Genomic DNA, 27,686 nt, shown 5'->3' with positions numbered 1-27,686 from the left:
CCTTTATTATATCCACTTGGTCTCAGATTGTGTTATTATTATTATCAGCACATTTTAATAATTTCACTAGTTTTTAACCAACTAATATAAATGTGTCACATTTATGTCATTGTGCAATTTAACATTGCTTGGCTATGTGGAACCCTTGATGGTTGGGCTTCACTGGGATGATATGGCAGGATGAGTTTTTTCATCAGCTAAGGTGTGGGTGGCTCAATTTACTTATGAGGATATTTTGCAAATGATCCTTCAGTGTTTGGAAATGCTGGCTGTACAAAGTCTGTACAGTGTAGACTGTCTTGCATCTTAAACTAAATCAAATCTTTTTTGGATTTCATTCCCTTTTCTTTAAGATGATCAAATTTGCCCTCTAATTTTCTTGTTGATTATGTAAGTTAGGATCTCATGTAGACCAGGCTGATTTCAAACTCAGTAGGCTACTGAGCATCATGGCTTTGAATTCATGATCTTCCTCTCTGTATCCTCCAACTGTTTGAATTACTGGTCTATGTACCATGCTGGGTTTATCATAGGTTCTTTTGTTTTTTTAATTGCCTCTGAATTTCTTACATTTTGATCAAATCCACACATTTTTCTTCCTTTCAAATTACCTGATATGCCTCCTCCCACTTTTCTCTCTCAACTTCATGTTCTCTTTCTTTTTAAATAATTTTGAGAATTTCATACAGGTATTTTTTAAATCATAGTTAACCTCAACCTGTCCCTTTAACTTCTCCCTTGTACCCCACCTCACTTCGTATCTTTTTTATAAAAATAATTTAATAGTTCCTCAGCTTTTATTTGTGCTGTCCATATACTTCTGGGTTTGGGTGATGTACCTTCCTGTTTATCATGATGCATGAAGTATTGGCTGGAGCAATAAAAGATAAGAAGATAAAGGAATGCATGTAAGAAAAGACACCAAAGTATCATTATTTTCAGAAGATATGATTCTATACATAAAATATACAAAAGTCTGCACCAGAAAATCCCTTCACTTATAGACATATTTGACATAGTTGTTCTCTCTCCTTTTGACTTTCTTTGAACCACATGGGTAGTTTCTCTGGCTTTGTGAAAAAAACTAGCTGGGGCTGAGACTTCATGTGTCCTTCCCCTATTCATGCCTAGATGTTGACTGCTTGATCTTGTGCAAGTCTTGTAGATGCAGTCATAGCTACTGTGAGTTCATGTGTCTAGTGCCACGGTTATGTCCAGAGAGTACTGTTTCGCTGCAGTTTTCCACTACTTCTGGCCCTTACAGCCTTTCTGTGCTCTCTTTCATGATGGTCCTGAGCCTTGGTGAGGAAAGAGGTGGCGATGTGACGTGGTTGTGACATTTAGAGTGGAGCTTCACCGCATTCTTATCTCAGCATCTTGACCCGTGTATTATCTGTCATCTACTGTAAAAAGAATCTTCTCTGCTTAGGGATGAGAGACGGATTATTCTTTGGGTATAAAGATAAGAACTTAAGGACAAATTTATTCCTGTGTCTATTTAGCAGAATAATAGCATAGATTCCCTTGTAGGACCTAGCCAGCCATGGTGTTTGGCCCACTTACCAGTATCAGACATAAGTTCTGTCTTGTGGAGTGAACTTTATGTCTAAGAAGAAAGTGGTTGGTCGCTTACATAATATTTGTTCTATGATTGCATCACTGAGCTTGTCTTGCAGGGTTGGTCATTATTGTAGCCCACCTGGTTCACCATTGGGTGACACAGTTGATTGTTTTTTCTCCTTCCAGCACTATGAAAGCCAATAGGATAGAGCCCCCCTGTTGGTACCAGTTATTTTGTGGAACAATTGGCAGAGTATTGGTGTTATTTCTTGGAAAGCCTGGTAGAATTCTTCACTGAAGCCTGGCTCTGGGCCTTTTTAAGATTACTTCTTTTATTGTTATGGGTCTGTTTGCACTACTTACTTCACCTTGGTTTAATGTTGTTAGGTCATCTGCATCTAGAAATTAATATTTTAGATTTTCAATTTTAGTGAAATATGAAATTTTAAAACAATGTTCTTATGATTTTCTGAATTTCCTCAGTGTCTGTTGTAATGTCTTCCTCTTGTCTCTCATTAATTTGGGTCTTTTCTCTTTTTCTTTTGGTGATTCTGACTACAGTTTTGTCAATCTTGTGAATATTTGCAAACAACTAACCTTTGTATTTTTTGTTTCTATTTTATTAATTTTTTAGTTTTGATTTTGATTCTGTCTCCTGATCTACTGTTTTTGAATATTATTTTTCTAAGCCATTCAGGTGCATCTTTTAATTTATTAATTTGAGATCTCCCAAATATTTTGATGTTGGTACTTAGTCCTGTTAACTTTCCTCGCAGTACCACCTTTATTGCGTCTCATAGATTTTGGTATGTTCTATTTTAATTTTTATTGAATTCTAAGAAGTCTTAATAATACTTCTTAATATCTTGCTTTATCCAGTTATCATTTAGTAGTGTGTTCAGTTTCCATGAGTTTGTGTACTTTCTTTTTTTTCCATTGCTATCCAACTTTATTATTGTGGTCAGGTAGAATGCAAGATGTTATTTCATTTTCCCATATTTATTGAGAATTGCTTTGTATCCTAAAACATGGTTGGAGAAAATGGGCTGTTGATTAGATTGTGTATTCTTTAGCATTTGGATGGCATGCTCTATATATGCCTTTTGGGTACTTTGATTTATGGTATCATTCAACTCCAGTGTTTGTCTCATTTGTTTTTTCCAAACGATTTGTCTATTGGTGAGAGTGGGGTGTTGACGTCACTATCAGTGTAGTGGGAGTTTTCTGTCTAGTAGATTTTTAAAAATATTTATTTATTTATTGTGTATACAGTGTTCTGCCTGCATATGTGCCTGCAGGCCAGAAGAGGGCAGCAGATCTCAATACAGATCTGTAAGCCACCATGTGGTTGCTGGGAATTGAACTCAGGACCTTGGAAGAGCACTGAGCCATCTCTCCAGCCTCTCTAGTAGATTTTTTTAAAATTGGATCCACCTGTGCTCAGCTTGTGTATGTTGAAAATTGTGATAGCTTCTTAGTGGATTTATTGCTCATTTGATAAGTATAGAGTAATCTTCCTTATCTCTATTTATGTCCTAGTACTGAAACTGAGCATTGTTCTTTTCAGTGTCATCTGAACAATCTGATTGTATTTATTTCATTTCTCTCCAGCCCAGTTCAGATGAGATGCTGCAGTTGTTAATGTTTTGACTTTCTCCTACTGGAAAAATTGAGAGAAACTTACAGTACAGTAGTTATGATCTGGCTCCCTGTGTAGGGAAATTGAAAGGAGGTGAAAAAGTAGAGCTATACTAAAGTATCTTCAAGCTGTACAGCTCCATGGGTTTGTGGATGCCCCGGGATGTGGGTGCCTAAGTGCGGCAGGCACTTTGGGGGATTGGAAGGAGAAGTTCTCCTAGGAGCTAGTATCACATGGACCTGTCTGGGAGTGACCTGTGGGAGCAAAACCATTCTGTCTTGTACAAACTCATGCCTCCCTGATGGCCATATAAGTATTTTTTTTTTAATCTTTTCTTTTTTTTTTTTTCGAGACAGGGTTTCTCCATAGCTTTTGGTTCCTGTCCTGGAACTAGCTCTTGTAGACCAGGCTGGCCTCGAACTCCCAGAGATCCACCTGCTTCTGCCTCCCAAGTGCTGGGATTAAAGGCGTGCACCACCACTGCCCAGCAGGTCATATAAGTTTTACAGGTTAAAAATTTAAACAGTGAAATTATTCCTCTAGTTTCTTTAAGGAATAAAAAATTATTATCTCAAATATTCAGTACATATTTGAAGTGGCCCTTGTTCACTCTAATGGCTGGGACAATCCTTGCTCAGATCTGAAGTGTGCTATGGTTCTTTGCTGTGTCCTCCCATGCTCTGCTTGTGTCAAGGTATGTGGTCGTCCAAATGGATGAATCTGTTTCAGCGCTCCCAATGTCACAGAGTCACTCTGTTTGATGTGCTGTTTCAGAGCAGATAGCCTGCAGGTCGGCGTTGGTGTAAGTCTAAAGTGTGATTTGGAAATATCACTGCAGTGGGCTGGTGCCTCGACCTCTGCAGCTGTTTTGATACCATTACTGTGTAGGAGTGGGTTTGTGGACATAGAAGTGGAAAGTGACCCGATACCTTAAGTCTGGAAACAGGTTGTAGGTGTTTGGCCCTGTGATAGATTTCAAATTCCATTTTCTCATACATGGTGGCTTCTAGCTGCATATTTTTCCTAATATTTAAATATATATATATATATATATATATTTAAAATTTATTTTATATTTTAAACACAGTTTCCCCTCCTTCCTCTCCTTCTGTTCCCTCCTCTCACCTCCATTTTACCCCTCACCCCCATCCACTCCTCCTTCATCTCCATTCAGAAGGGATAAGGCCTTCCATGTCAGTCAACAAAGCATGGCATATCAAGGCTGGGCAAGGCATCCCAACAAGGGAATAGGTTCCAAAGAGCCAGCTCAAATGTCAGGGAGAGGTCCTGGTCCCACTGCTAGGGTTCCCACAAAAGACCATTTTGTTACCAATTGAATATACCATAACTCTCTAGTCTGTTGACAGGAGAGGCTGTTGAAAATGTGGTCCAATGTTAGAGCCAGAACCAAATCGCTACCTTACTACAGGATGATAAGCTCTGCTCATCAGTCAGAAACAGAATGGAGCGTGAGCTGACTTGGCCTGGGGAACTGAAATTTATGCTTGATCCAAAATAGTATGATTTGAGTTTTGTAGTTGGATCTGGAGTTTATGCTATGTAACTTCAGCATATGTTCCCCTCCCCGCAAGACTTTCTTGCTATATATGACCCAAGCTGGCCTTGAAATCATGGCATCTTCCTGCCTCAGCTTCCTGAGTGTTGTGATTACAAGAGGAAGTTACCTTGTCCCACTTCTATGAAATGGTGGACTTGCAGCAGGATGGTGACTGAGTGAACTGATACGTGGGAACCGCAGGCTTAGTGACTCAGCTGGAGGTGATTGTCAGGAAATAACTGCCTCTTGTGATGTTAGTGCTTTGCTCTGCTGTAGAGGTGAAAATCTTAGTGCAGGCTATCTTTTGATATTGAAAACTATCAAGGAGTGCTAGGACCACATAGACTGTGAGGCTCATTGGCTTAGGGGCTGTCAGTTTGGGTGCAACTTGAGTCTTTATTGTGTAGTGGTAGGAAGATAGAACTTTTATTCTCTGGAGTTTAGAAGTGAGACCTTTGTAGCAAGATTGGGGTTAGACAAGGTCATCAGGGTAGAATCCAAGTATTAAACCCAGTGGCTATATAAGAAACGGGTTCGGAAAAGACATGTACTCCGGCCCCCTGTTTCATCATGCTGTGTGATCCCTTGTGTGACTTCAGGACTTTCCCAGCGAGGAGACTGTCATCAGGTTCTGACCTTGAGCTTCTAGGATTGTGAATCAAATAACCTGCTGAGCTTCAGGATTTTGTTACAGCCACGGCACTGGACTCACACAACACACTTGAGTGGGTGTTACCTCCCAATGAGGTAAATTAAATTAAGAGAAGCAGTTTGTTTACAGAGAAAGGTAGCTGAAGCTGGAACTCCTTGATGAGGGGCCTTCCCCATCAGTTCTTACACACAGACACTCACAGACACACAGACACACACTCACATGTGCTTCTGCAGAACAGGGCAATGGCGATGTGCAGAGGAAGAATTTCAACTCAGTGTGTGGACTGTGTGTCTGAGAGCAGCAGACAGTTCGATGCTGTGAAGCGGCGTAGGAAGGAGTTTGAACTTTAAGAATGTTCCTTTTCTTTGTTCTCTGACTTTATCCTGAGATTTTCACATTATATTAATTGTCTCCACAGCTCATATGAAGTTATACTAAAGAATCTGAATTTCAAATAAGTGTCAAAGTCAAAAAATAAGCCTGTAATCTTTCCTAGATAGTTAAAAAGAAAATGGACTTTTTGGTTTTGAAGTATTTTGTCATAGTGAATCTAGACCTTTTTTTTTCTTTTTTTCTTTTCACTTTCCTTTTTTTTTCCAAATGCTTTGTCACCAAAATAACTGGAGAAATCTCATTAAAAGACACCGTGGCGTGCTGGAGATGGCTTCATGGCATGGTGGTGTGAAACAGTGGCTCTAGACCAGCAGAGCCTTCAGCTCCCAGCCATCCTCTTTCTGATGTCCCAGAAAATCAGCCGTCTGTGGAGTCAAGACATGATGCCAGCTGTTGGGTAGTGTTGGCTACACTGGTGGTTTTCACCTATAATGAAACACAAGGATGCTGAGAAAGAAAGCTTATTCTGAGTTTGAGGGATGCATAGTAAAAACTTTCTTCTAGCTCTGTGTGTGTTATTCATGTATTCCTGAATAAAGAGTGTTACATTATTCCTTACTAAGGCCCATGGTACATGTATGTCTGAAATCCATAATTATCTCCAGCAATAATTTTGTCCTGTATGTGTTCATATTGCTTTTGTCATTGTAGCCTATAACTGTTTTTTTTTTGTGAAATGGAAGTTTCTGAAGTAAATCTGAGTCTGAACCCCATTTTCACTACCCAAGCCGCTGTCCCAGTGTTCTAGGATTTGAAATCCGCGCCCACAGGTAGGAGTCAGACACCTGAATGCACCATAGTACTTTTGGTACAACCCAGCACCTAATCTTTATCCTGCTAATATTTTATTGAAGGTTTTCACGCATACAGCTTCATGGTGCATTTCCATAAAGCTCCACCTGCATTCTTCTGTAAACATGTATCACGCATGTTTTTCACCTGCTTTTCCTCTCTCCATCTACAGATCCATCTTTCTTTTCATGAGGGAAGATTTTCAGAGTGAGTTGCTGACTTTCTCCTAAATGCAGACAACTACCTAACTGGAGCTCATATTCATACATGACTAGGATACACTCACACAAAATCTATATTCAATGAAATAAACAGATAATAGGTATATCATCTGTCACTTTGTGGCAAATATTTGCATCTTTATAATTCAAACCTATCAAGGTTTTAACACCATCGTCAATGTTAAAAAGTGCCCTCTGTCCCCTTTCCAGTCGCTCATTACCAGTGCTTCCCAGAGGAGTGTATTGTTCTGTTTTTTTTTCCCACCAAAGATTAGCTTTCTCTCTTATGTTAATTATGTAAAGGGAATGGCACGCATCTATTGTCTGTGACTCTCATGTGATTGCACAAAATAGCCACAGGTTCTTTTAATGGTTAACCATTGTCAATAGGAAAAGCTTAATGTTTCTAATAGCTTATAGTTTTTATTTTCATGATACCTAAATTTTAATTGACCTCAGAATCTTTATTGAGGGTTATTAAAGTAGTGATGACTGCCCACTCTCTCAATACCTGTTCAGGAACGTGGGTAAAACCCTGCTTACAGCTGCTGCTGCTGGTGGTGGCGGCCTTGGGAGCAGCTACTGCTCTACACAGAATAATTTTTATGCGTTGTACAAAATAGTATATTTAAATTTCCTGGTGGAGCATAGCTGTAGTGTAAAACGACTTTTCTGATGCAGTTCTTTGGAAACAATTTCCGCATGTGTCGTATTCTCTGTGGCCTCTTCAACTTAAGGTGTTAGTATTATTTGCTTTTAAGTCATTTTATATGCCATTTCCTCATGTGAGAGTCTGCTTACAGTTGCCTTAATGCAGGAAAAATAGATGGTTCTTTCATTTTTTTGTTTCCTTTTCCTTTTTCTTCCTTTGTCTCATTTTTTTCTATTTAAACCCAAAGCTAAAATTTTTTCCTTATATACATATATCATCATAAACTTCATTGTGAGTGTTTTCTCTCTTGTCTGCTTCCTCCCTCTCTCTCTGTCTCTGCAAAACTCAAAGGATAAAAAAGTTTAGAGTAAAACACAAGTTTCTCTACCTCCTTTTCCTAGCCACCTTTTCCCTACCTGTGAGGCATCTACTGTGAACAGTGTCTTGATATCCACTCAGTGTGCATCATGCAAGCCTTCTGTATTTGTATTTGCTCACTCTTCAGAATTAATTGTACCTAATATCAGGACTTGAGATAGTGCACTAACTGCCTGACATATGGAGCAGGGAAACGAGGGTAGGCTGATCTGCATACCTGCCGCTGCTGTGGCTGAACCAGGCACTGTTCCTGCCGCTGCTGTGGCTGAACCAGGCACTGTTCCTGCCGCTGCTGTGGCTGAACCAGGCACTGTTCCTGCCGCTGCTGTGGCTGAACCAGGCACTGTTCTTCCTTCACATTTCAACTCGCACTGAAACAGGGAATGTTTGCTTGGTCTGTTTGGTATCATATTTTGGACACTGGTAATGTTTTTTTATTATTGATTTTACTTTTTAAAATGGCTGCCAACCATTGTTCTGAAGTTCTTTCTAGAACCTCTGAGTATAGGAAGTTTTGAGATGCAACTGAGAAATAATACATGTTAGAAGCTTCATTTAGGTACTGATTGTGAAATTACTGATGATGCAATATATTAACCATATAAAGGGCATTTAAACAGAATCACATAGAATGTTATGTATTGATCAGGTGGCAACAACATGACTGAAAGCTTCCAGGAAATCAATCCTGTATTTTCTCTGTGTGCACATCACTTCTTTCTTTGCTATGTCTGTAGTCACAGTGGCTTTGTAGGATAACATTAACTATCATAAGTTAGCAGTATTTTCTGTATATTGGTAATTAAAACACCTTCAAATATTACTTGTCCTTAAAACACCAGTGAGCTCATAGAGCAATATAAGAGTATTTTACATGGAGAAAAGAATATATGGAAATGGTGATGGAGGAAGGCCATTGGTTAAAAAATAAAGAAACTGCTTGGCTGGCCCTCATAGGTTAGAACACAGGTGGGTGGAGTAAACAGAACAGAATGCTGGGAGGAAGAGGAAGTGAGCTAAGACTCGACAGCTCTCCTCTTGGGAGCAGATGCCTCAGCAGAGACACCATGCCCTGCTCCCGGGCAGACACACGCAATGAAGCTCCGACCCAGGGTGGACGTAGGCTAGAATCTTCCCGGTAAGACCGGTGCTCACAGATTATTAGAGATGGGTTGATCCGGATATCAGAATTAGCCAGTAAGGGCTAGAGCTAAAGGGCCAAGCAGTGTTTAAATGAATATAGTTTGTGTGTTGTTATTTCGGGGCATAAGCTAGCCAGGCTGCCGGGGTGCTAGGGACGCAGCCCCGGCGCTCCTATTACTACAGAATGGGTGAGGCTGCTGCTGTCTTTCTACTATGTTCAAGCTTATACTGAACATAGCATATACTGTGTGCATTATAATGATCTTTGAATTATTAATTTAAAAGTGATGTTTGATTCTGTGCTTGCAATTGACTTCCTACACTGACTGGGATTGCCTTTGCTCACCACTGTCTCTTGACATCTGCTAAGGAGAATAGATGGTGACATGTAAAGGTAATTGTGAGGTGAGTGGATGTTATGGGTTCTTATCTAACTAAACAGTGATCTGGAAATCTATCACCTTAGATGTTCATCACAGAGTTATTCCTTTTGACTTGAAAAAACTGAAGCACAATTAATAAAAACTCAGAGAGAGAAACTGGGGTTCAACCTGAAGATCAGAAAATCAAAACAGCCAGCCACTGGCTCTTCCTTGACCTCAGTCCAAAATGGCAGCCCTATCTCTAGGAATCTCAGAATGAGACTGAGACTGAGAACTGTCTCCTCCTGTCTTATAATCCTCTCTAGTTCTGGAATTAAAAGCGTGTACCACTGGGATTAAAGGCATGCACTACCCAGTTTCCATGGCAACTAGTGTGGCTACTGGGATTAAAGGTGTGTATTATCACTGTCTGGTCTGTAAGGTTGATCAGTGGGGTTGATTAACTCTCTGATCTTCAGTCAAGCTTTATTTATTAAAAAAAATAAAACAACTGAAGTGCCACTAGAAAAAAGCATTCCTTTTTAATATCTTATTTACGTTATCCTCAAGTATCTGACAGTTCTTATTTATTTATTCGTTCTCTAAAAATTATTTATATATTTATTTATTTTTATTTATTTATTTTTTGGAACAGGGTTTCTTTGTAGCTCTGTAACTCTGGAGCCTGTCCTGGAATGAGCTCCTGTAGACCAGGCTGGCCTCAAACTCACAGAGATCCACCTTCTTCTCCTTCCTAAGTGCTGGGATTAAAGGCATGTGCCACCATCTCCTAGCCCAGACAGACTGTCTTAACTGATATAGTATTTTCATGAGCCATGAACGACCTGTCTAGAAGAAACAAAGATGAGAGAGTTCAGTTCCCACGGTCTCCTTCTCTTCCTCCTCATTTCTTGTTATTATTATGTTATTATTATATTATTAATAATGAGAGGCTTTTGCTGTGTAACTCAATCTGGTATGGAACTCAAATTTTTCTACCTCAGTTTCTGAGTGCTGAGATTACAGGAACATTTATCCAGTTAAGACAGTTTTTAATGCAGATAAAACTTTATTGGAGATTTGAATCATGTTAATGGGAACATTACTTCAAGTTTTGAAGAAATCGTATGGAGAACATACTGAATAAAACATGGTAGACTGGTGTTTGTTGGCGAGGCCAGGAAGTGGGTGTTGCAGAGTGGGCTACAGCCTGGACAAACTGACCCAGTGCTTCACTGTAGCATGATTTTGTCAGTGAATGGGACTTTGTGTAGTTTTCAAGTTTGAAGGAATAAGAAATAAGCCACGGAGCCTTTGGAGGCTATGCTGCAGTTCCATTTGTAGGGAGGTACTTTGGAACATGTTGGCCTCTGCTTACCATACTAGCCTAGGCATAGAGACTAGATGCGCGCATGTGCTGTAACTTACTTTGTTCCCTGCTGTTGACTGAGTTTCTGTCCTGCCCAGTTCCCGTAGTCGTTAAGTCCCCAAGAAATCACACAGAGGTCTACATTAGTTATGAATTTATTGGCTCAGTAGCCCAGGCTTCTTATTAACTCTTATAACTTATATTAGCCCATTATTCTTATCTGTGTCAGCCACGTGGCTCAGTACCTTATTTGGCAGGGCAGTCACATCTTGCTTCTTCTGTGGCCGGGTCAGGACTTCAGACCAAGCTTTCCTCTTCCCAGAATTCTCCTGTTCTCATTGACCCGCCTCTACTTCCTGTCTGGTTGTCCCGCCTATACTTCTTACCTGACTACTGTCCAATCAGCGTTTATTTAAAATATAATTGACAGAATATAGACCATTGTTTCACACTACTCTGCCAGACTTAGCAGCCCGGGATTTTATATGCAGTGAACTTATTTGGAAAATCATAGATAAAAATCAGCTTATTTAGAATATTTAAGAGAAAAATTTAACCCAGAGGGCATTTTTTTCTGCTTAGCAGTAATATTTCTAATTCCTTAAAATGGTTTTTTAATATGCAATTAATGAGCTGACTTGAAACAAATTTTAATTTTATTTGCCATTAACATTTTGCTTGCTAAATGATTTTTGGGTGAAAATCTTCTCTTTCATTAGCTGAACATTTAAAATTTAAAACTGTTATGTGTGTATGCATTACTAATATTATTATGAAACTTGTTTAAATGCTCAAGTTTGTGGATATTGCACTTTCTCCTCAAATGTGAACTATATAGAACTATAGTCCAGTTAAACTTTTTTTTTTGTAGAAAATAAGGAAGAAAGAAAGATAAATAAATGTTGAAATTAGCCAGCAGTTTGCTATTTCACTTGGGTTTCTTGAGATAGTGAGGAACATGTACTAGTTTTGTTTTGCTCTTTGTTTATATCTGTGTACATGCATATGCGTGTGTGTTGTGTACCTTGTGCATGGTACACAGAGTTTCCTCTGGCATATTTAGGAAAGCATTCATGCTAGTAGATTCTGATAACATGAGCTTTGTCTTACATGACACTTTGAGAAGTAAAAGATAGCGAGAGTGACTGGGAGTCACATCGCTTCCAAATGCGATAGTGTCCTATGCCACTTATTAACCAGCGTTCAAGTTAACTTGTAGGATCTGCAGTCAATCCCTCATGCATTCATTTAATTACATATCTTAACCTTTGGGCTTAAGATATCCACACCGATTCCTCTTGGAACTTGCGTTTAAGGGTGGAAAAAAAAGAGAGAAACCTTTCAAAGTGGCGTTGTCCCTGTGCTTCTGCTTCCACCACATGAAACTCTTCTTATGAGTGATCTTTTGTTTTTGAATAAGTAAAGATATTCCCAGTTTGAAAAACACTTTCAGAATTCTCATTATTGAAACCGTGGCATTTATTATCAAGGGTTGATATTGGTAGTCACTTTCCAGCTGACTTATACTGATGAAAAGATTCTTTTGAATGGGTATAAGCGATTATGCAGATAGACAATAGTTGTGTTAATACTTGCTTCTCCCCCTTCCTTTCCTCCTCGAGACTTAATGTTTTAATAAGACATTATCTACACAAAAGGCCACCATTACAAAAGACAGAAGTACCAAGGGATTTCTAAGGCTTCTGATCCATATGCACTGGGCTTGTCTTTCACATGGATATCTGCTTTCTGTAGCTGTCAAGTTCATGCATAATTATCTTGACAAATGACATTCTCATTAATATTGTAATGAACCTTTGGCAACCAGTGGAAGCCATGTGCCCCAGGCAGCAATGCCCAGTTTCAGTTTCTTGCTAATGGTTATAAACCCTGCCTTAAATATGCTTGAAGCCAGTGATAGGTAAATAAATCACTACTTGAGCTAAAAATTACTTAGATTTATACACACAAGCCAAGAGCACTGATGTGTGATAAGGGGCGGCTGGTGTTTACCAGCTAGAGACCCTTATGTGTGTGGGACCTGCAGTTGCCTGTTCTGAGAGCTTCTCCGTTGTCTCATATACAATCTGGAGTTTATCAGGAGAACACATGGTGATGAATTATTACAGAAGAGTTCATTTGCTAGATGATTGTCAAGAATATTGAACTACCCCATGTAGAAGCAAGGTTACTGTTAACCAGAGGCTGCAACCATGTCTTGGACTCAGGTGCACTAAATTCTGTGAAAAATATACCTGTCTAATAGACAATGTAAGTAGGAGGTGTGTGTATGTGTGTGTGGGGTGCTGTCCATACCACTCCATGTGTATTGATATGTCCTTTTAAGCAGTTCATGGTTTTTCAAGTTGATGGTTTCAAAGTACATGTCTGTTGATCATTTGTCATATGAGTGATCCTACTTAATTTTTTTAATATTGAGCTCATGGAAACCATTCTGTGAGCACTGTGGAGTGAGTGTTGTTCATTCATTTGTTCAGTCATTAATTTTGAAGAAATTCTTTCGTGTTTTGCAGGCATGTATGCCTGTGTACTGTGTGCGTTCAGTGCCCTCAGATGCCAGAAGATAACCTGGAAGTAGAGTTAGAGAAGGTCATGAGTCACACATATGCTGGAGATCAAAGTTGGCACCACAGAAAGGGCAGACTGCTCTTAACTTTTGAGCCATTCTCTTGCTCCTCTCATTTTAATTTTTTTTTTTTTGGTATTTGTCATAGTTGTCATAGTTGAGCAAGTCAGCTGTGCATTTGACTTTTTTTTTTTAGGTTCTTTGGTTCAGAAAAAAATAAGCATTTTTGTAATGTCATCTACTTACTTTCTTTAAAAGTGAAGTGAATTCAGCTGGGCGGTGGTGGCACACGTCTTTAATCTCAGCACTCAGGAGGCAGAGGCAGGGGGATCTCTGTGGGTTCAAGGCCAGCCTGGTCTACAAGAGCTAGTTCCAGGATAGGCTCCAAAGCTTCAGGGAAACCCTGTCTCAAAAAACAACCAAAAAAACAAAACAAACAAACAAACAAACAAACAAACAAAGCAATGCAGTGAATTCTAGAACTGATTCTCTAAATCTACCATGTGCTCCAGCTATCAATGTGTTTTAGTTTTTCAGTTGTATTAAGTTACCTTCCCTTTGGTTAATGTCATTGATAATTTATATCTTGTTAGGGTTTCTGTGATAAACATCATGAGCAAAGCATCTTGGGTAGGAAAGGGTTTATTTCATCTTACAGCTCACACTCCATCACTGAGGGAGTTAGGGCAGGAACTGATGCAGAAGCCATACAGGATGGAGCTTTGTTTGCTCTTCATGGATTGCTCAGCTTGCTTCCTTATACAATACAGGAAAAACGGCCTATGTAGGGGTTGCATCACCCACAGTTGGCTAGACCTTCTCCCATGAATCATTAATCAAGAAAATGCCTCAGAGGCAGGTTCCCAGATAATTGTGATGGTGGTATTTTCACAGTTGAGGTTCTTTCTTCTTAAATTACTAGCTGGTATCAGGTTGACCAAGAACCAGGCAGCATAGACAAGATGAGATGAAACTATTTTGTCTATTAGTTTTTGCTATTAATTAAAGTCATAATACATCTTTTAACATTTTACTGAACCATTAGAATTAATTAAAATGCTATTAATGTAAAGACAACCTTCTGGAATTATTCTCCAGTGTATCGGTGCTGGGTAGTAAGCTAGGTGCATGCTATGGGAAGCATTCCAAGAAGAAGGAAGAAAAGTAGCTCGGGACTGGTCTAGAAAGTTTTGACTCAGTAGTATTGGGACTGTAACAGTTTTCCCAGTAGAGAAGTGATGTGGGCACATGTAAACGTTTAGAAGGCCCTCATGTTTTCCCTGCTGTTAAGGTAAAAAGATTAAAGCTGAGAGAAGGGGTTCATTGGGGCCTGACTGACATCAAGCAGTGGACTTAGGACCAAGGCTACTTGAGCCGAAGGCCTCTTATTTGTAATTCTCAGGTCTGTCTGAGAAAGGCCCTGAAAAAATATAGATTCCAAAATGTACTTGTGTACAAAATTTGAACTGATTTGACTTAGGAATTTTAGTGTTAAATGGGTCATTGCATTTTTTGCTCTTCTCTCTGTGTGTACCTCTCTCTCCCCCTCTGACTTTGAATTTAATTTCACTATTAGAATGTCGAAGGAGTTGGCAAACTGGAAGCAGTGATAAGGCAACTGGAAAGATCTGTTAGCAGCAGCACAGAGAATGCGGTTGTTACAAACGGGCTGTGAGATGTCTTCAGAACAGCAAGCTGCAGTGAGACAAGTGAGCGTGGGCAAACTGTGGAATTGGTACCCTGTCAGTGACTCCTGAGAACAATGAAAACAGGAGAGGGTTATATAGCTGGTAGGTAGAGAGGTTGGCTGATTAGTAGGGCTGGGAAGTGAAGAACTGGTCCTGTCTGGTGAGTGGAGGTGAGGAAGGAGTATCCTGTAGGAGCTGAGTATAGGATTATGCCAGTGCAGCAGGTGTGACACAGGAAACCCACGTCAAGATTTCTGAAAGGAGTGTGGCTTATTTAGATTTCCTTATTTATGGATGAAGCCATAGGCAGCTGGAATGCATATTTGCATATCATTACTGGTGCTCTGTAGGAGCCCAGGGAGCTAACCTGGGCCTGGGGAAGTCAAAACAGTCTTTTCTGCTTACTGTGCAAAGTGATGTCTTGGTATTCTCAACAGTGAAACATCTTTATAAGACAGCCTAGTGGGCAAGAAATCCTGAATCTCCTGAAGAACAGGTCTGCACAGATCAAAAGCAAAATGAAATGATAGTCTTGCTACATATTCCTCTTATTCCCAGGCTTTCTGAAAGAACTCAGCCTTCTTTGTGCTGCTTGTGCTATTACTGGTGCTCCACCCAATGAGGCAATCTTAACAACTGCTGGATCTCTGTGAGTTCAAGGCCAGCCTGGTCTACAAAGCAAGTTGCAAGACAGCCAGAGCTGTCACACATAGAAACCCTGTCTTGAAAAACAGTAACAACAAACAAACAAAAAAGAAAGAAAGAAAAGGAAAAACAACTGTTAGAATCTGACTATGGCCTACTTCCTCACCATGCCCCAGCAGCCCTGCATAAAGAACCTCTTTGTTGACAGGACTGCCTTAGTTTTATCCAAGTTTTAATGAATCTTTTCCTTACATGCAAGAACTGTTTTCTTCCTTATTAAGAGGCCACATAGCATTTGAGGTTTCACCCATATTAAAGGTTTCTTTTCATGAGTATAACTGTGAAATGTATTTATAGTTGGGCCAGTTTCCTAAAATTTACTTCTTAAGAAGTGGCACTGGGTAACTGCTGTTGTGTTTATGACAGCTAATTTATGACTGAATAGGGAAAATTGGGCAGGTATAATGTTTTCCACACAAATGTTCTTCTTTTATTCTCATAAGAAGTAACGGTGTATGTGAACATCATACGCAGTTACCTTGCCAAGGCTGAATTTGCACCAACACTCTTGTTTAATGCAGGCCATGCAGTGTCTAGAACACAACTGGACACTTTCAAAGGTTTTCTTGTATGTTTTGAAAATAAACTTTAAAATATAATGCACATTTATTCAGAAAAGTTTAATAGAAGTATAAAATAGAATGAAGAGCCAGTGGCAACTGCTATTAAATTTTTCCCATAGTTCATCTCATGACTTCTATGTCTAGCATGCAGAATTTTAGGTAACCATGTAATTATTACTATTTTTTCCTGGTTTTTCGAGACAGAGTTTCTCATTGTAACAGCTCTGTTTGTCCTAGAACTTGTTCTATAAACCAGGCTGGCCTCAAACGGACAGAGATCCACCTGCCTCTACCTTCTGAGTACTGGGATTAAAGGTGTAAGCTATTACCACCTGGCTACTTGGGACTGGAGAGATGGCTCAGAGGTTAAGAACACAGGCTCTTCTTCCAGAGATCCTGAGTTCAATTTCCAGCAATGGCAGATCGTGTGTCCTCTTCTGGCATGCAGGCAGAATACTGTGTACATAGTAAACATGTATTTGTATAGGTAAGGTTTTATACACATATGACCTAAATTATCACTACTAAATTATTTCATCTTTAGGATTCTTTTTAAAGTTTGTTATATTTAATGACTACATGATATTTTATTGTGTGGTTTTTCTATAGTTTGTTTAATTATTCTTTTTTTGGGGGGATATTCATACTGTTTTGAACTTTTTTCGAGTATAAGTATCATTAAATAAAACTCTATTTTTAACTCTTGCCTTCATTTTAATATTCCTTATGATAGCCTCCATTACTGTGCCAAAGGGTGTGAACAGTATTAAATTTCATGATAGTGCTGAATTGCTTTCTAGAAAGCTTGTGCCCATAACTCTCTCTCAGGTAATAGAGGAAACTGCCTGCTTAGAGATATTTTGTTATTCATCCTTGTCAGCAGGATGCAAAACATACTTTCTTGATGTGATCTTTTTTGAGTGAAAATGGAAACAAGTAGAGAAAAATGTATGCATGTATTTTGAAGTAGTCAAATTATACATTTTTTTTGCCATATAGACTATATATTATATCTGTCGTTATAACATATATCTGATGACTTTTGCCCAGTGGTGACCTTGTGTGGGCTATGGTTACTCACCATTGATCCTTTTCAGCAAGGGAAATCATTATTCTGGTAAGTTCATGAAGTGCTTAGATTTTCTAACAAGAATGAAGGAGGTGGAGAGAGGATTGTTGGACCCATTATAAAGTTCACATTAGGGCTAGAGAGAAGGCTCAACTCTAAAGGGCATGTACTGTTGTGGAGAACCCAAGTTCGATTCCTAGCACACACATTGAGTTGTTCACAACTGCCTACAACTCCAACTTCAGGGGATCTGACACTGTATTCTGGCTGCCCTTGGTGCCTACATTCATGTTCACATGCATGCGTGTCTATACATAATTAAAAAGTAAGTAAAGTCTAACTAACAAGTCCTCAATAAACTACATTATTTACCATTTTATTGGTTTAAACACTTCGCTAGATTTGTGGTGGTAAAAAAAACTTTGTGTATCATTATTGTGGCCAATATTCTAAAACATCTTTTAAAATTAAGGTGTAATTCATGGCTCTAAGCTTGAAGCTTTAAGTTCTTCCTCCTCCTCTTTTTTTTTTGTGGCAATGTGTAGCCCAGGAATAACTATATAATGGTACCCTTTTCAACCAATTCTGAACTTTGTATAACAGCATATGCCTGTGGAAGAAAGAAATGTTTTTTTATAGCTTGCCAAGAGTGCTGAGCTGGGTAACTAGCAGCCTAACAGTGTGGCTTTGTGCTAGGATATATAAGGCTGCATGTGAAAATTTGAAATTCTTATCTACTGCAGGGACGAGTTACTGAGCAACGTAGATGGGAAGACAGATTACAGTTGAAACTCCGCCAAAAACACTCGAAGCAACCCTGACAAAATAATGCCATGTGCATAAATCAGAGTGTTCTGGGAATCTCTGAAGCTTCTCTACCATCATAGGTTTAGGGGCAGGTTTCCAGGAAGTTTTTCCCACTTGCAATTTTGACTCTGGCAACTGTACTGCTCAGGTATGTGTGAGGTAGGCTTTTGGTAGACCATGGAGCTCTGTATTCTTGGTGGGACTGCATGAGTCTTGAAGAAAGTAACTGACTTGTGTATTTTAAATTATCTCAAAACGAAAGTTTGAAATTTAAAAAAATTGAGTTATTTAAGTTTAAGAACTTAAGTTAGTTCTTGATTTTCAACTTTGATCTCTAGTTATGTTACCCTTGTTAATCAGTCCCCGAGGGAGTTCACAACTGCTTTTGTTGAAGTAAAGAATCATTAGTGTTATAAGATCACTCACTATCTTTCGGCTAACAGGCACCGAATTTGGACATCTATTCCTGGGTATTTATCATTTTATCTGAGAAGTCAATGATCTATCCCACATGATTGCTGTGGCAGTTCTTAGTTTGAAAAGTCTACAATCTTATTAAATTCTATGCATATTCTCTCTCTCTCTCTCTCTCTCTCTCTCTCTCTCTCTCTCTCTCTCTCTCTTCCTCCCTCCCTCCCTCCCTCCCTCCCCTCCCTCCCTCTCTCTCCCTTCCCTGTCCTGGGGTCAGTCCTCTGTCTTCTGTCAACTTTGTGTCCTTTTTTCAGTAAATTCTCTTCTGGTAGTGTTTATTGTATACATGTATTACAGTAGACACTGTCTTTTAGGAGGAATAATCTCTGATGGAAGGATGCAAAGGGTTTTAGATTAAATATCTTGACCAATAAGAGCAGAGAAGGCTTAGCATTCACAAATATAATTTCTGTTCTCTCTTAGCTAGTCTGTGACTTAGTATTGAGTTTATTTTTTATTTTTTAATCACTGAATGAAATTCTTTATTAATTAGAGTAGTAGTAATTTTATTCAGAAAATCTGTATGCATGAGTATATGTTGGTGTGTATGTGTTGATGCGGTTGTGTGCATGTGTGCATTTGGGTACATGTGGAAGCCAGACATCAACATTGGATGTCTTTCTCAGACATATTTCATCTTGTTTTTGAGACAAGGCCTCTCATACTCTTCCCCCTTATTTTTCAAGACATGGTCTATCAGTGAATTTGGAACTTATCAGTTCAGCTAGGTTGAGTGGCTCATGAACCCCTTTCCAATGAATGATGGTTTTACAGATGTTTGCTGATGTGCCCACCATTTTTATGTGGGAATTGGAGACCCAAGCTTTGTCTCTCATACATGCATGGCAGGTACTTTATCAATTGAGCTATCTCCCTAGATCCTATTCAAATGTTTTTCCAAAGGTATAGTTAATGACTTTTTATGATTATGCAAATTATTCCAGGAGGCAGAAGGTACTCTCTCTTTCTCCCTCTGTAAAAAGGAAACAGGACTTTGTAGTTAAGAGGGTAGAGAGCAGAAGGAGAAGTGTGGGTATTTAATGTAATTTTCTCTTATTGCTCATCAGAGGTCTTAGTGTGAACATGTAGTCTCTTTAATGAATGAGTCCAGCTCTGTGGACTAGTAACTTTCAGGTGATCTATCTAAGGATTCCCTTGGTGTTACAATCTGGTAAAAAATAAAGTTGGTTGTTGTTCATGATGAAGGCTTTTTTTTTTTATACAGAGCAAAGAGTTTAAATGGTAGGAGAAGGACGCGTAGAGATGAGTGACCTAAAAGCACCTTCGGTATTCTTCTGGTTTAGTGCAGTAAACAGAGTCTTTCTCTTAGTGTGTTTTGTTTGTTTTGTTTAGTTAATTCATTAAAATTAATTCACTAAAATTTTGAGACAGGGTCGTACTATGTAGACTTGTCTTGACTGGAACTTGCTATGGCTAGACCAGGATGGCCCTTAAACTTACAAAAATCCAACTGCTTTTGCCTCCTGACTGCAAGATTAAAGGTGTGCACCACCATACTAGAATCCTATATTTGTTTGGTGTAAGAGCATACCACAGACTGAGTAATTTATAATAAAAGGAAACTTGTTTCTCATAGCTCTGGAGTTTGGGGTCAGTGATCAAAGCATGAAGCCACACCTTTCTGTTTTGATCATCTCATGGCAAAGAGAGAGAACAGTGTATGAGAAGCCTACTCCCACCCCAGTTAACTCACTCTTGTGTTCTAGAGGCAGAGCCCTCATGCTTCACACGTTTTTATACTATTAGACAGCAGTGAAATTTCAACATGGTTCCTGGGAAGGACATTCAAATTACAGCAGCCTGTCAATAGATATTTTCAGTTGTCTTCCTGTGGTGTGGATGTGATAGGAGGGACACATATATGTCACTTGGAAGGTAACGAGCTTGTTTAGATAACATAAGACACATTTGTTGTTGTCTGCTGAATGAAACTTAACTTGTGCTTTTCCTATGTGCTCCTTCCAGAATTTCTGAGAAGCTTCTATAATGGTCTGTTCAACCTTCATCCGAGCTGCTCATGAACACATCTACCTAGTAAGGAAGATCAGTCATGTCTTCAAATGCCATCAGCATCGGGCTTGGGGCTCAAGGCCAGCTGCATCCCAGTTTCCTGCCCAAGGTGCTCCAGGCAGTGTGATAGAGCTGCTGGGAAAATCCTACCCTCAGGATGACCACACCAACCTTACCCAGAAGGTCCTTTCTAAGGTGGGCAGGAACCTGCACAACCAGAAGTACCACCCTCTGTGGCTGCTCAAGGAGCGGGTAAAGGAACACTTCTACCGGCAGTACATGGGCCGCCCCAGGACCCCTCTGTTCTCCGTCTATGACCAGCTGCCTCCAGTGGTCACCACCTGGCAGAACTTTGATAGCCTGCTAATCCCAGCAGACCACCCCAGCAGGAAGAAGGGGGACAACTATTACCTGAACCGGGTGCACATGCTGAGAGCACACACGTCAGCACACCAGTGGGACTTGCTGCATGCAGGACTTAATGCCTTCCTCGTGGTAGGTGACGTGTACCGGCGTGACCAGATTGACTCCCAGCACTACCCAGTTTTCCACCAGCTGGAGGGTGTCCGGCTCTTCTCCAAGCACGAGGTGAGTCTTTAGATGTGTTTGTGTTGATGTCACTGAAGACTGGTGATCTGCGAAACTCGCAGAGCTGTCCTTGGTCTTCACTTCCGTTATTCACTCATCCGTTATTCGTGATGTCTTTTGTGTACACTGGCCTTCCAAGCCACAGTGTGTCTGTTGTGTTGTCTCACATCGCTGCAAACTGTAAACTTCAAAACAACGTTTTCTTTGTCATTTGTCTTTTCCGGTCCCCTTCTCTCAGTACTGACCTTCTTTACACTGGTTTACAACTTATAAGCTGCTAGTGGTTCACATCCAGCCTAATCCAAGCTTAGCGAAGGCGCAACTCTGAAACTGTGCTCAGGCTGTCCGTATTGGTGGAACTTAGTGCTGGTCTCCTGCTGCTGGAGAGTGATGCTCTCCTGCGCTGAGGGGTCTATAGGTGCACTTGTTGCACCATCAACTATGCTATGTCCCTCAGCTCCTTCTCCTTGTCTGACACTGGTAGTGGTGTGTGTCTTCATTGTTAGTGTAGATGTGTGTGTTTGGATGTAGAGTCCTCTTAGTCAGAAGTCTGACATTCAGGTCATCTGCAAAAGTTTTCAAATTCATACATCTGTTTGATGCTGTCCTAATGTACTGGGTATATATTTATTTTTCTCTGCAAAGTATGAAAGCCCTATAAAGCTTGAACCTACTTACTAGACAATAATCATAATAAGCATGGTAGCTCAAACTTGTAGTAATTCAGCACTTGGGATGCAGAGGCAGGCGCTGGGTTGCAGGTTCAAGGCCACTCTGGGCTTCATAGTGAGACACTGTCTTAGGTTAAACAAAGTAAAAGTAAAGAAAAATAATTAAAATTGTATCATTACCTCTCTTTCAAATATATTAAAAGACTCTCCATCTTTTATTGTAAGAAATAGACAAAAGTGTAATGAGTACAGGTGTTTCTTGTATTTCTCTAACAACCCCTTCCACATTGTTCACTGTAGTGAGTACAGGTGTTTCTTGTATGTCTCTAACAACCCCTTCCACACATTGTTCACATTTCTTGTATGTCTCTAACAACCCCTTCCACACATTGTTCACATTTCTTGTGTGTCTCTAACAACCCCTTTCACACATTGTTCACTGGAAAGGGGTATTAGTAGTATGGTCACAAACCTCCTTCTTGCAAACACAGCTTGATGGGCTCTTAATGTGAAAACAAATAGCATAGAGTCCTTAGACTAACAGATAAATATTTTATTATTCTAGTAAATACATTAGCAGGAAACAACGGAAAGGTACTACCCTTTCTCTATCTGCTTCAGAATAATGTTACCCTTTACAGCTGGGACACAGGTTAACCTTCCTCAAAACAGGCTTCACTGTTGGTTCTGGGGGGCATAGAGGGCATTCCTAGTACTTGGGATGTGGTTATTTTAGAAAGGATATGGAAACATTAGGGCACTGAAAGGAAACAGAAAGAGACAAGTCAGAGTCTGGAATACAACCAAGTGGTAGAATGCCACTTTCCATTCACCTGTGATGCCATGCTGTCCATGGCATGACATTGGACAGGTGTTCAGTCTGGCTTACTTTCTTAAAGAACACATTAATGTGTAAGCCTGCGTGTTATGGTAGATATAGTTGAAAGCTGGGAGACTGACAGTGACATTCTAATGGGGGGAGGGGATTGAGTGATGAAAGGAAGTTAGCATTGAGAAGAATACATAGTTTCCTTTATAAACCCTTTTTTTGGTTTATATTTGTTGTAATCTAGTCCAGTTTTCCAGGCACCATGTGTAGCTACTCTAGTCTAATGTCGTGACTGCTTTCTGGTTTATTGTTTAGTGAATTATGCTCCTGTGTATATAACTGGCTTCTTTTCAGGTTGCAAGGTGCTTCAGTTTTCAATGCTTCATTTACTCCTCGTAGTAAAAAACCTATGAGGCAGGTCATCTCACTTCCGCACAAAAAATCTGAGGTCTGGAAAGGTCTAATTGGGATTGCACAGTCAGCCAGTGGCAGAACTGGAAGACAGGTCTTCTAAGTGCAGTGCTCTGCTGATTTCCGTGGTCCTGCTTGTCAGCGACACTTGTTTACGATTCAGCGCACGTTTGATACAGCAGTGGTAAGCCCTGGAGAGGGGTCGCTTCTGAATTCCTGTCTTCCATTGAAGTTTTGATTCTCAATCTTCTCTACTCTTAACTCAAGGAACATGTTTTTTTTTTTATTTTTATTTATCCATGAATAAGATTTGAAATTTTTAAAAATATGTGTATATATGTACTTAAAAACAATATATTGTTTTATTTCCCTAATATTGAGTAAGCTTGCATTCATTATACGTACAAGTTATTAGAATTATAGAATAAAATAAACTGATGCAGGATATGGTGCATGGGCCAACAATCCCAGCACTTGGGAGGCTGAGGCAGAAGGATTTTAAGTTTGAGACTAGTGTATGTTGCATAGGGTTGTCCTGTCTCAAGAGGAAAAAAGTAGAGAGTGAAATATTGATAATAATAGAAATGAATGAACAATGATAGCATATTAATTTAGCAATTATTGAAAAAGCTTTTTCATTCTTTGGAGAAAGGTAAATAAAAGTAACGTGTGCATCAATTTTGATAGAGTAATTAACATAAATCTGCTAAAGCTCTGATCCAGAGAAAGGATAGAAAGAGTCACTGAGTAGACCACACTTTATAGAAGTATAGATTTCAATTTGATCTATGCCTTTAGCACCAATGGAGGGAGAAAAGAAAAATGCAGAAAAATGACTAATGTAGAAAAATACCTTAGTTCAACAGAAGTCAGGATGAGAAGAGCGCAAGCCCAGATCATCAGTTTAGTATGAGTTCTAATGCGTGAATATCCCACAGCAACATTGGGTAAGCCTCGCAGGTGCAAAAATGCATGATCAGGGTGCATGTTCAGAAAACTACAGAGTGTGGAGTGAAGAATGGGAAGGTTTGTTCAGCAGATGCTTCCCCAAAGATGCCAGATGATGCTGTATTAGAAGAAGAATTTATAGAAAAAAAGATAAGCGTGGATGAAGGCTAAAATAGGTAAGGAGCCTTGTGAATTACACGCTTTCATCTGCCACTGTTATAACCTTGATATATGAAGCAACTCCGATGACTTAAAGGTCGAGTTTCACAAATACTTGGTCATGGTCAAAGATGTTAAGTGATTTCAGTCACATACCTGTCATTATCTAGACAAAATGAATAAAGGTATAGAAGTCAGAAAATGTTATCAACAAGCTTGACGTACATTTAAGAATTCTGTGTGCTGTCTCTGTTTGCATGTTGCATACAAATCAATGAATTCAGTATTTGTTTTAAAATGTCACAATCATTCCATATTGTTTTAAATAAAAATAAAAAAAATAGAAGGCATATGTGTATACAGTTTTGGATATCCCTAAGTCTTTGCAGAAGTACTGAGCCCTAGAATAGCAGAACTAAAACTTGTACAAAACGCAGACCAAGTTAGAGAATGAGTTCATAGAGGACTACAGCAGCCTGATAAAAGGAGAGCTTCCTAAAGACCCACTCAGAGAGCAATAGCTGGATTACCAAATTTTCTAGTGGCACTTTGTCATGACATTCTCATAAGAATGCAAAGATTGAACATCAGTGATTACCACCATCATAAGAAGAGAATCCATCAGGGACTCAGGAGGGAGCACAGGTTGTAAAGTACTTGTTGTGTCAGCATGAGAGCCTGAGGTCACTTCCCAGTATCAGTGACAGTAGCTTTTTACAAATGCTAAAAGTGGAAGCATGCACTCAAATTCTCAGTGCTGGTGAGGCAGAATAGGCCAGATCCCGGGGCTCATTGGTTAGCCAGCCTAGCTTAATTCATAAGCCCTAGGCCAATGGGAGATGGTCTCAACAAACAAGGTGACTGGTACCTGAGAGATGCTGTTCTGGGTTATTCTCTGGACTCCAAGTACACGCACACCAGCATACAGAGGTGCACTCCTCTCCACACACAAAGGAGAGGGTCTGTCAGAGGTGTGTCTGCTGATGGGGGCGGGGCATGGCTCTGACTATAAAGACTTGACTTGCCAGGGCAGTTGGATTTGAACACAGTCAAACTTTGGATCCATCTATCACATTATAGAAACTAAGAAGAGAGGAACATATGAGGTTATGGCACAGAGAATTAGTAATCCATGTGCTGACCATGGGGAATGGCAGCAAGTCTGCCCAGGATGTGACCTACAGAGTGAATTTGAAGGGAACCAAATGCAAGTGCTTGAAAATGTTTAAGCAGTGGGATGTGTTCAAGAACTGAAGTCATCATTTTCTACTGTGTTGTCAGTGGACTTGACTTCTTTTGTTGGATGGAGTATAGAGGAATTCATGTGCTCTTAAATGCTTCCTGTGAGTTCTATGTGTGTATTTGTGTGCAGTAGGCCCTTGTCTTTGTTCATAACCCATTGGGAAGCTGAGACTATACCTTTGTTATAGTTTTGGAAATGGTACTCAATAGAATGAATGACTCAGTTCAAGAAAATGGCAAGAAAAAATATTAGGAAATGGAACTTAGGGATGAAGGCAGGATTGGCTCACCTGATCCTAATGTATAGATCCTAGCAAGGGAAAACATTTTTAGGAAAAAAGGAAAACAATGTTTAATGTGGTTGGAAAAGTGAATACTAATGAAACACCTGAAAGTAAGTTCCTTTCTTTATTTAATTTTAAAATGTGATGAGAATATAAACGTTTTATTAAGTCATTATTTTAGAAATGCATAGTGAAACACCAATATGGAAAAAACAGGGTCTTGGGATTTTTTCATAATAATATTGGAAGTGACTTTGGCATTTTATGGTGTATGTAAGAGGATTGGTTGTGAATTGTTATTTACTTGGGTATTGTGTGCATCCAAAGTCATCTTCTTTGTGTGTTTACATGTGTTTGAGATTCATCTCCTATAAAATGGAAATACAGAAAACCCTGAGACCGGTCAGTCAAAATGACATTGGCTCAGCCTGTACTGTAAGGTGGCTCCTTCTTTCATGGAAGGTAACCATCAATACTTTTTTAAAGGTAGGGCACATTAAAGAAAACAGTATAAATGACACACAATAGAAACCTGAAAGACATTCAGTCTGGAATTCATAGCTTCTCCATTTTCCATGTGATTTGAGATGTGACTTTTTACCAAACTATTAAAGATTTATGTAGTTTGTTTTATAAAGGAGAAACAAGACATTCATCAATCTCGTCTTATGAGGGAGGTTATACCTGTTTATATTAATGCTAAATTGAAAGGAAACTTTAAAAATTTCACCTTTGTGGATACCAGTCATTTTGTTTTAATGAACAGATAAACATTTATTGAATGAAATATTTACAAATTCAATTGAGTATTGTCCCATTCCATTATTGTTTACAAATATTCTATTCTACAAAATTAACTCATGCAAAGAGAAAAAAAGCATATGATTATCTCAATAGATGTAGAAAATAATTTTCCATTTAATTATCTCATAGCATTAAAATACATTTAATTACATTAATGACACATGGTAAAAACTTTAGCAATGTATTTGGAACTTTGCAAATGATATCTTTCAGGCACTCTCAGAGGCTGTCATAGGTAATGATGAATCGCTATACATGTTTCTATCAAAATCAGCTTCCATTCAGAGTCATTTGTGGCCCTGATTCTGCTCAGTATTGAATCAGAAAGTCTCCCTACAACAGCAAGAAAGAGAACGTGAAACCTGGAGAAGTGGCTCAGTGGTTAAGAATGCATACTGCTCTTGCAGAGGATCTGCCTTCAATTCCCATTACCCATGTCAAGCAGCTTACAGTCACCTGTAACTTCAGGTTCAGGGGAACCCAATATCTCTGACCTCCTCATGCACTTGTGTTTTATGAACAAACCTATACACAGATACACTCATATGTCGTAGGAGCTGTGGGCCGCTTCCTGCCACCCAGCTCCCGGCCGCCCAGCTAGCTCTGTCGGTAGAGCATGAGACTCTTATTCTCAGGGTCGTGGGTTCGGGCCCCATGTTGGGCGCCATTTTGTTGAAGGAGCTGCGGGCCGCTTCTTGCCACCTAGCTCCTGGCCGCCTAGCTAGCTTATGCCCCAAAATAACAACACATAAATTGTATTAATTAAAACACTGCTTGGCCCATTATATCTAGCCTCTTCTAGGCTAATTCTCACGTATTAATTTAGCCCATTTCTAATAATCTGTGTAGCACCACGAGGTGTGCTGTCTAGCAGTTATTTTGAAGGCCACAACCTATACACTATGGTTGACTAGTTGTATCTCTGGACCTGGCCTTGAATTAATGAAGAGAAGTCACTCCTAAGCTTTTCAATCATGGTAGCACTTGGTACCATAGAACTCGAGGTCTGAAACCTGAGTCCAGCACTAAAGTTGTCTGCAATGGCTCTTTCTAGATGTTCCAAGTGAATTTCCACCTGCTAGTTCAGAATTGCACTGCTGTGGAAAC

At 39.5% G+C, this 27,686-nt stretch overlaps 1 protein-coding gene across 4 annotated transcripts in view; it reads left to right on the top strand.

Moving 5' to 3' along the window:
• The window catches only part of Fars2 (phenylalanyl-tRNA synthetase 2, mitochondrial), a 392,490-nt gene that overhangs the window by 67,242 nt on the left and 297,562 nt on the right, over positions 1-27,686 (top strand). For all 4 annotated transcript variants that reach the window (XM_075969895.1, XM_075969897.1, XM_075969896.1 and 1 more), the window contains one exon: positions 20,599-21,231. In XM_075969895.1, the coding sequence (XP_075826010.1) occupies positions 20,620-21,231 (612 nt within the window). In that variant the 5' untranslated portion in view covers positions 20,599-20,619. The remainder of the gene's footprint in view (positions 1-20,598; positions 21,232-27,686) is intronic.

The sequence above is a fragment of the Microtus pennsylvanicus genome, chromosome 4 (assembly GCF_037038515.1).
Source record: "Microtus pennsylvanicus isolate mMicPen1 chromosome 4, mMicPen1.hap1, whole genome shotgun sequence".
NCBI lineage: Eukaryota > Metazoa > Chordata > Mammalia > Rodentia > Cricetidae > Microtus > Microtus pennsylvanicus.
The sequence above is the reverse complement of the archived record's forward strand: the minus strand, read 5'-3'. Positions and strand labels throughout refer to the sequence as shown.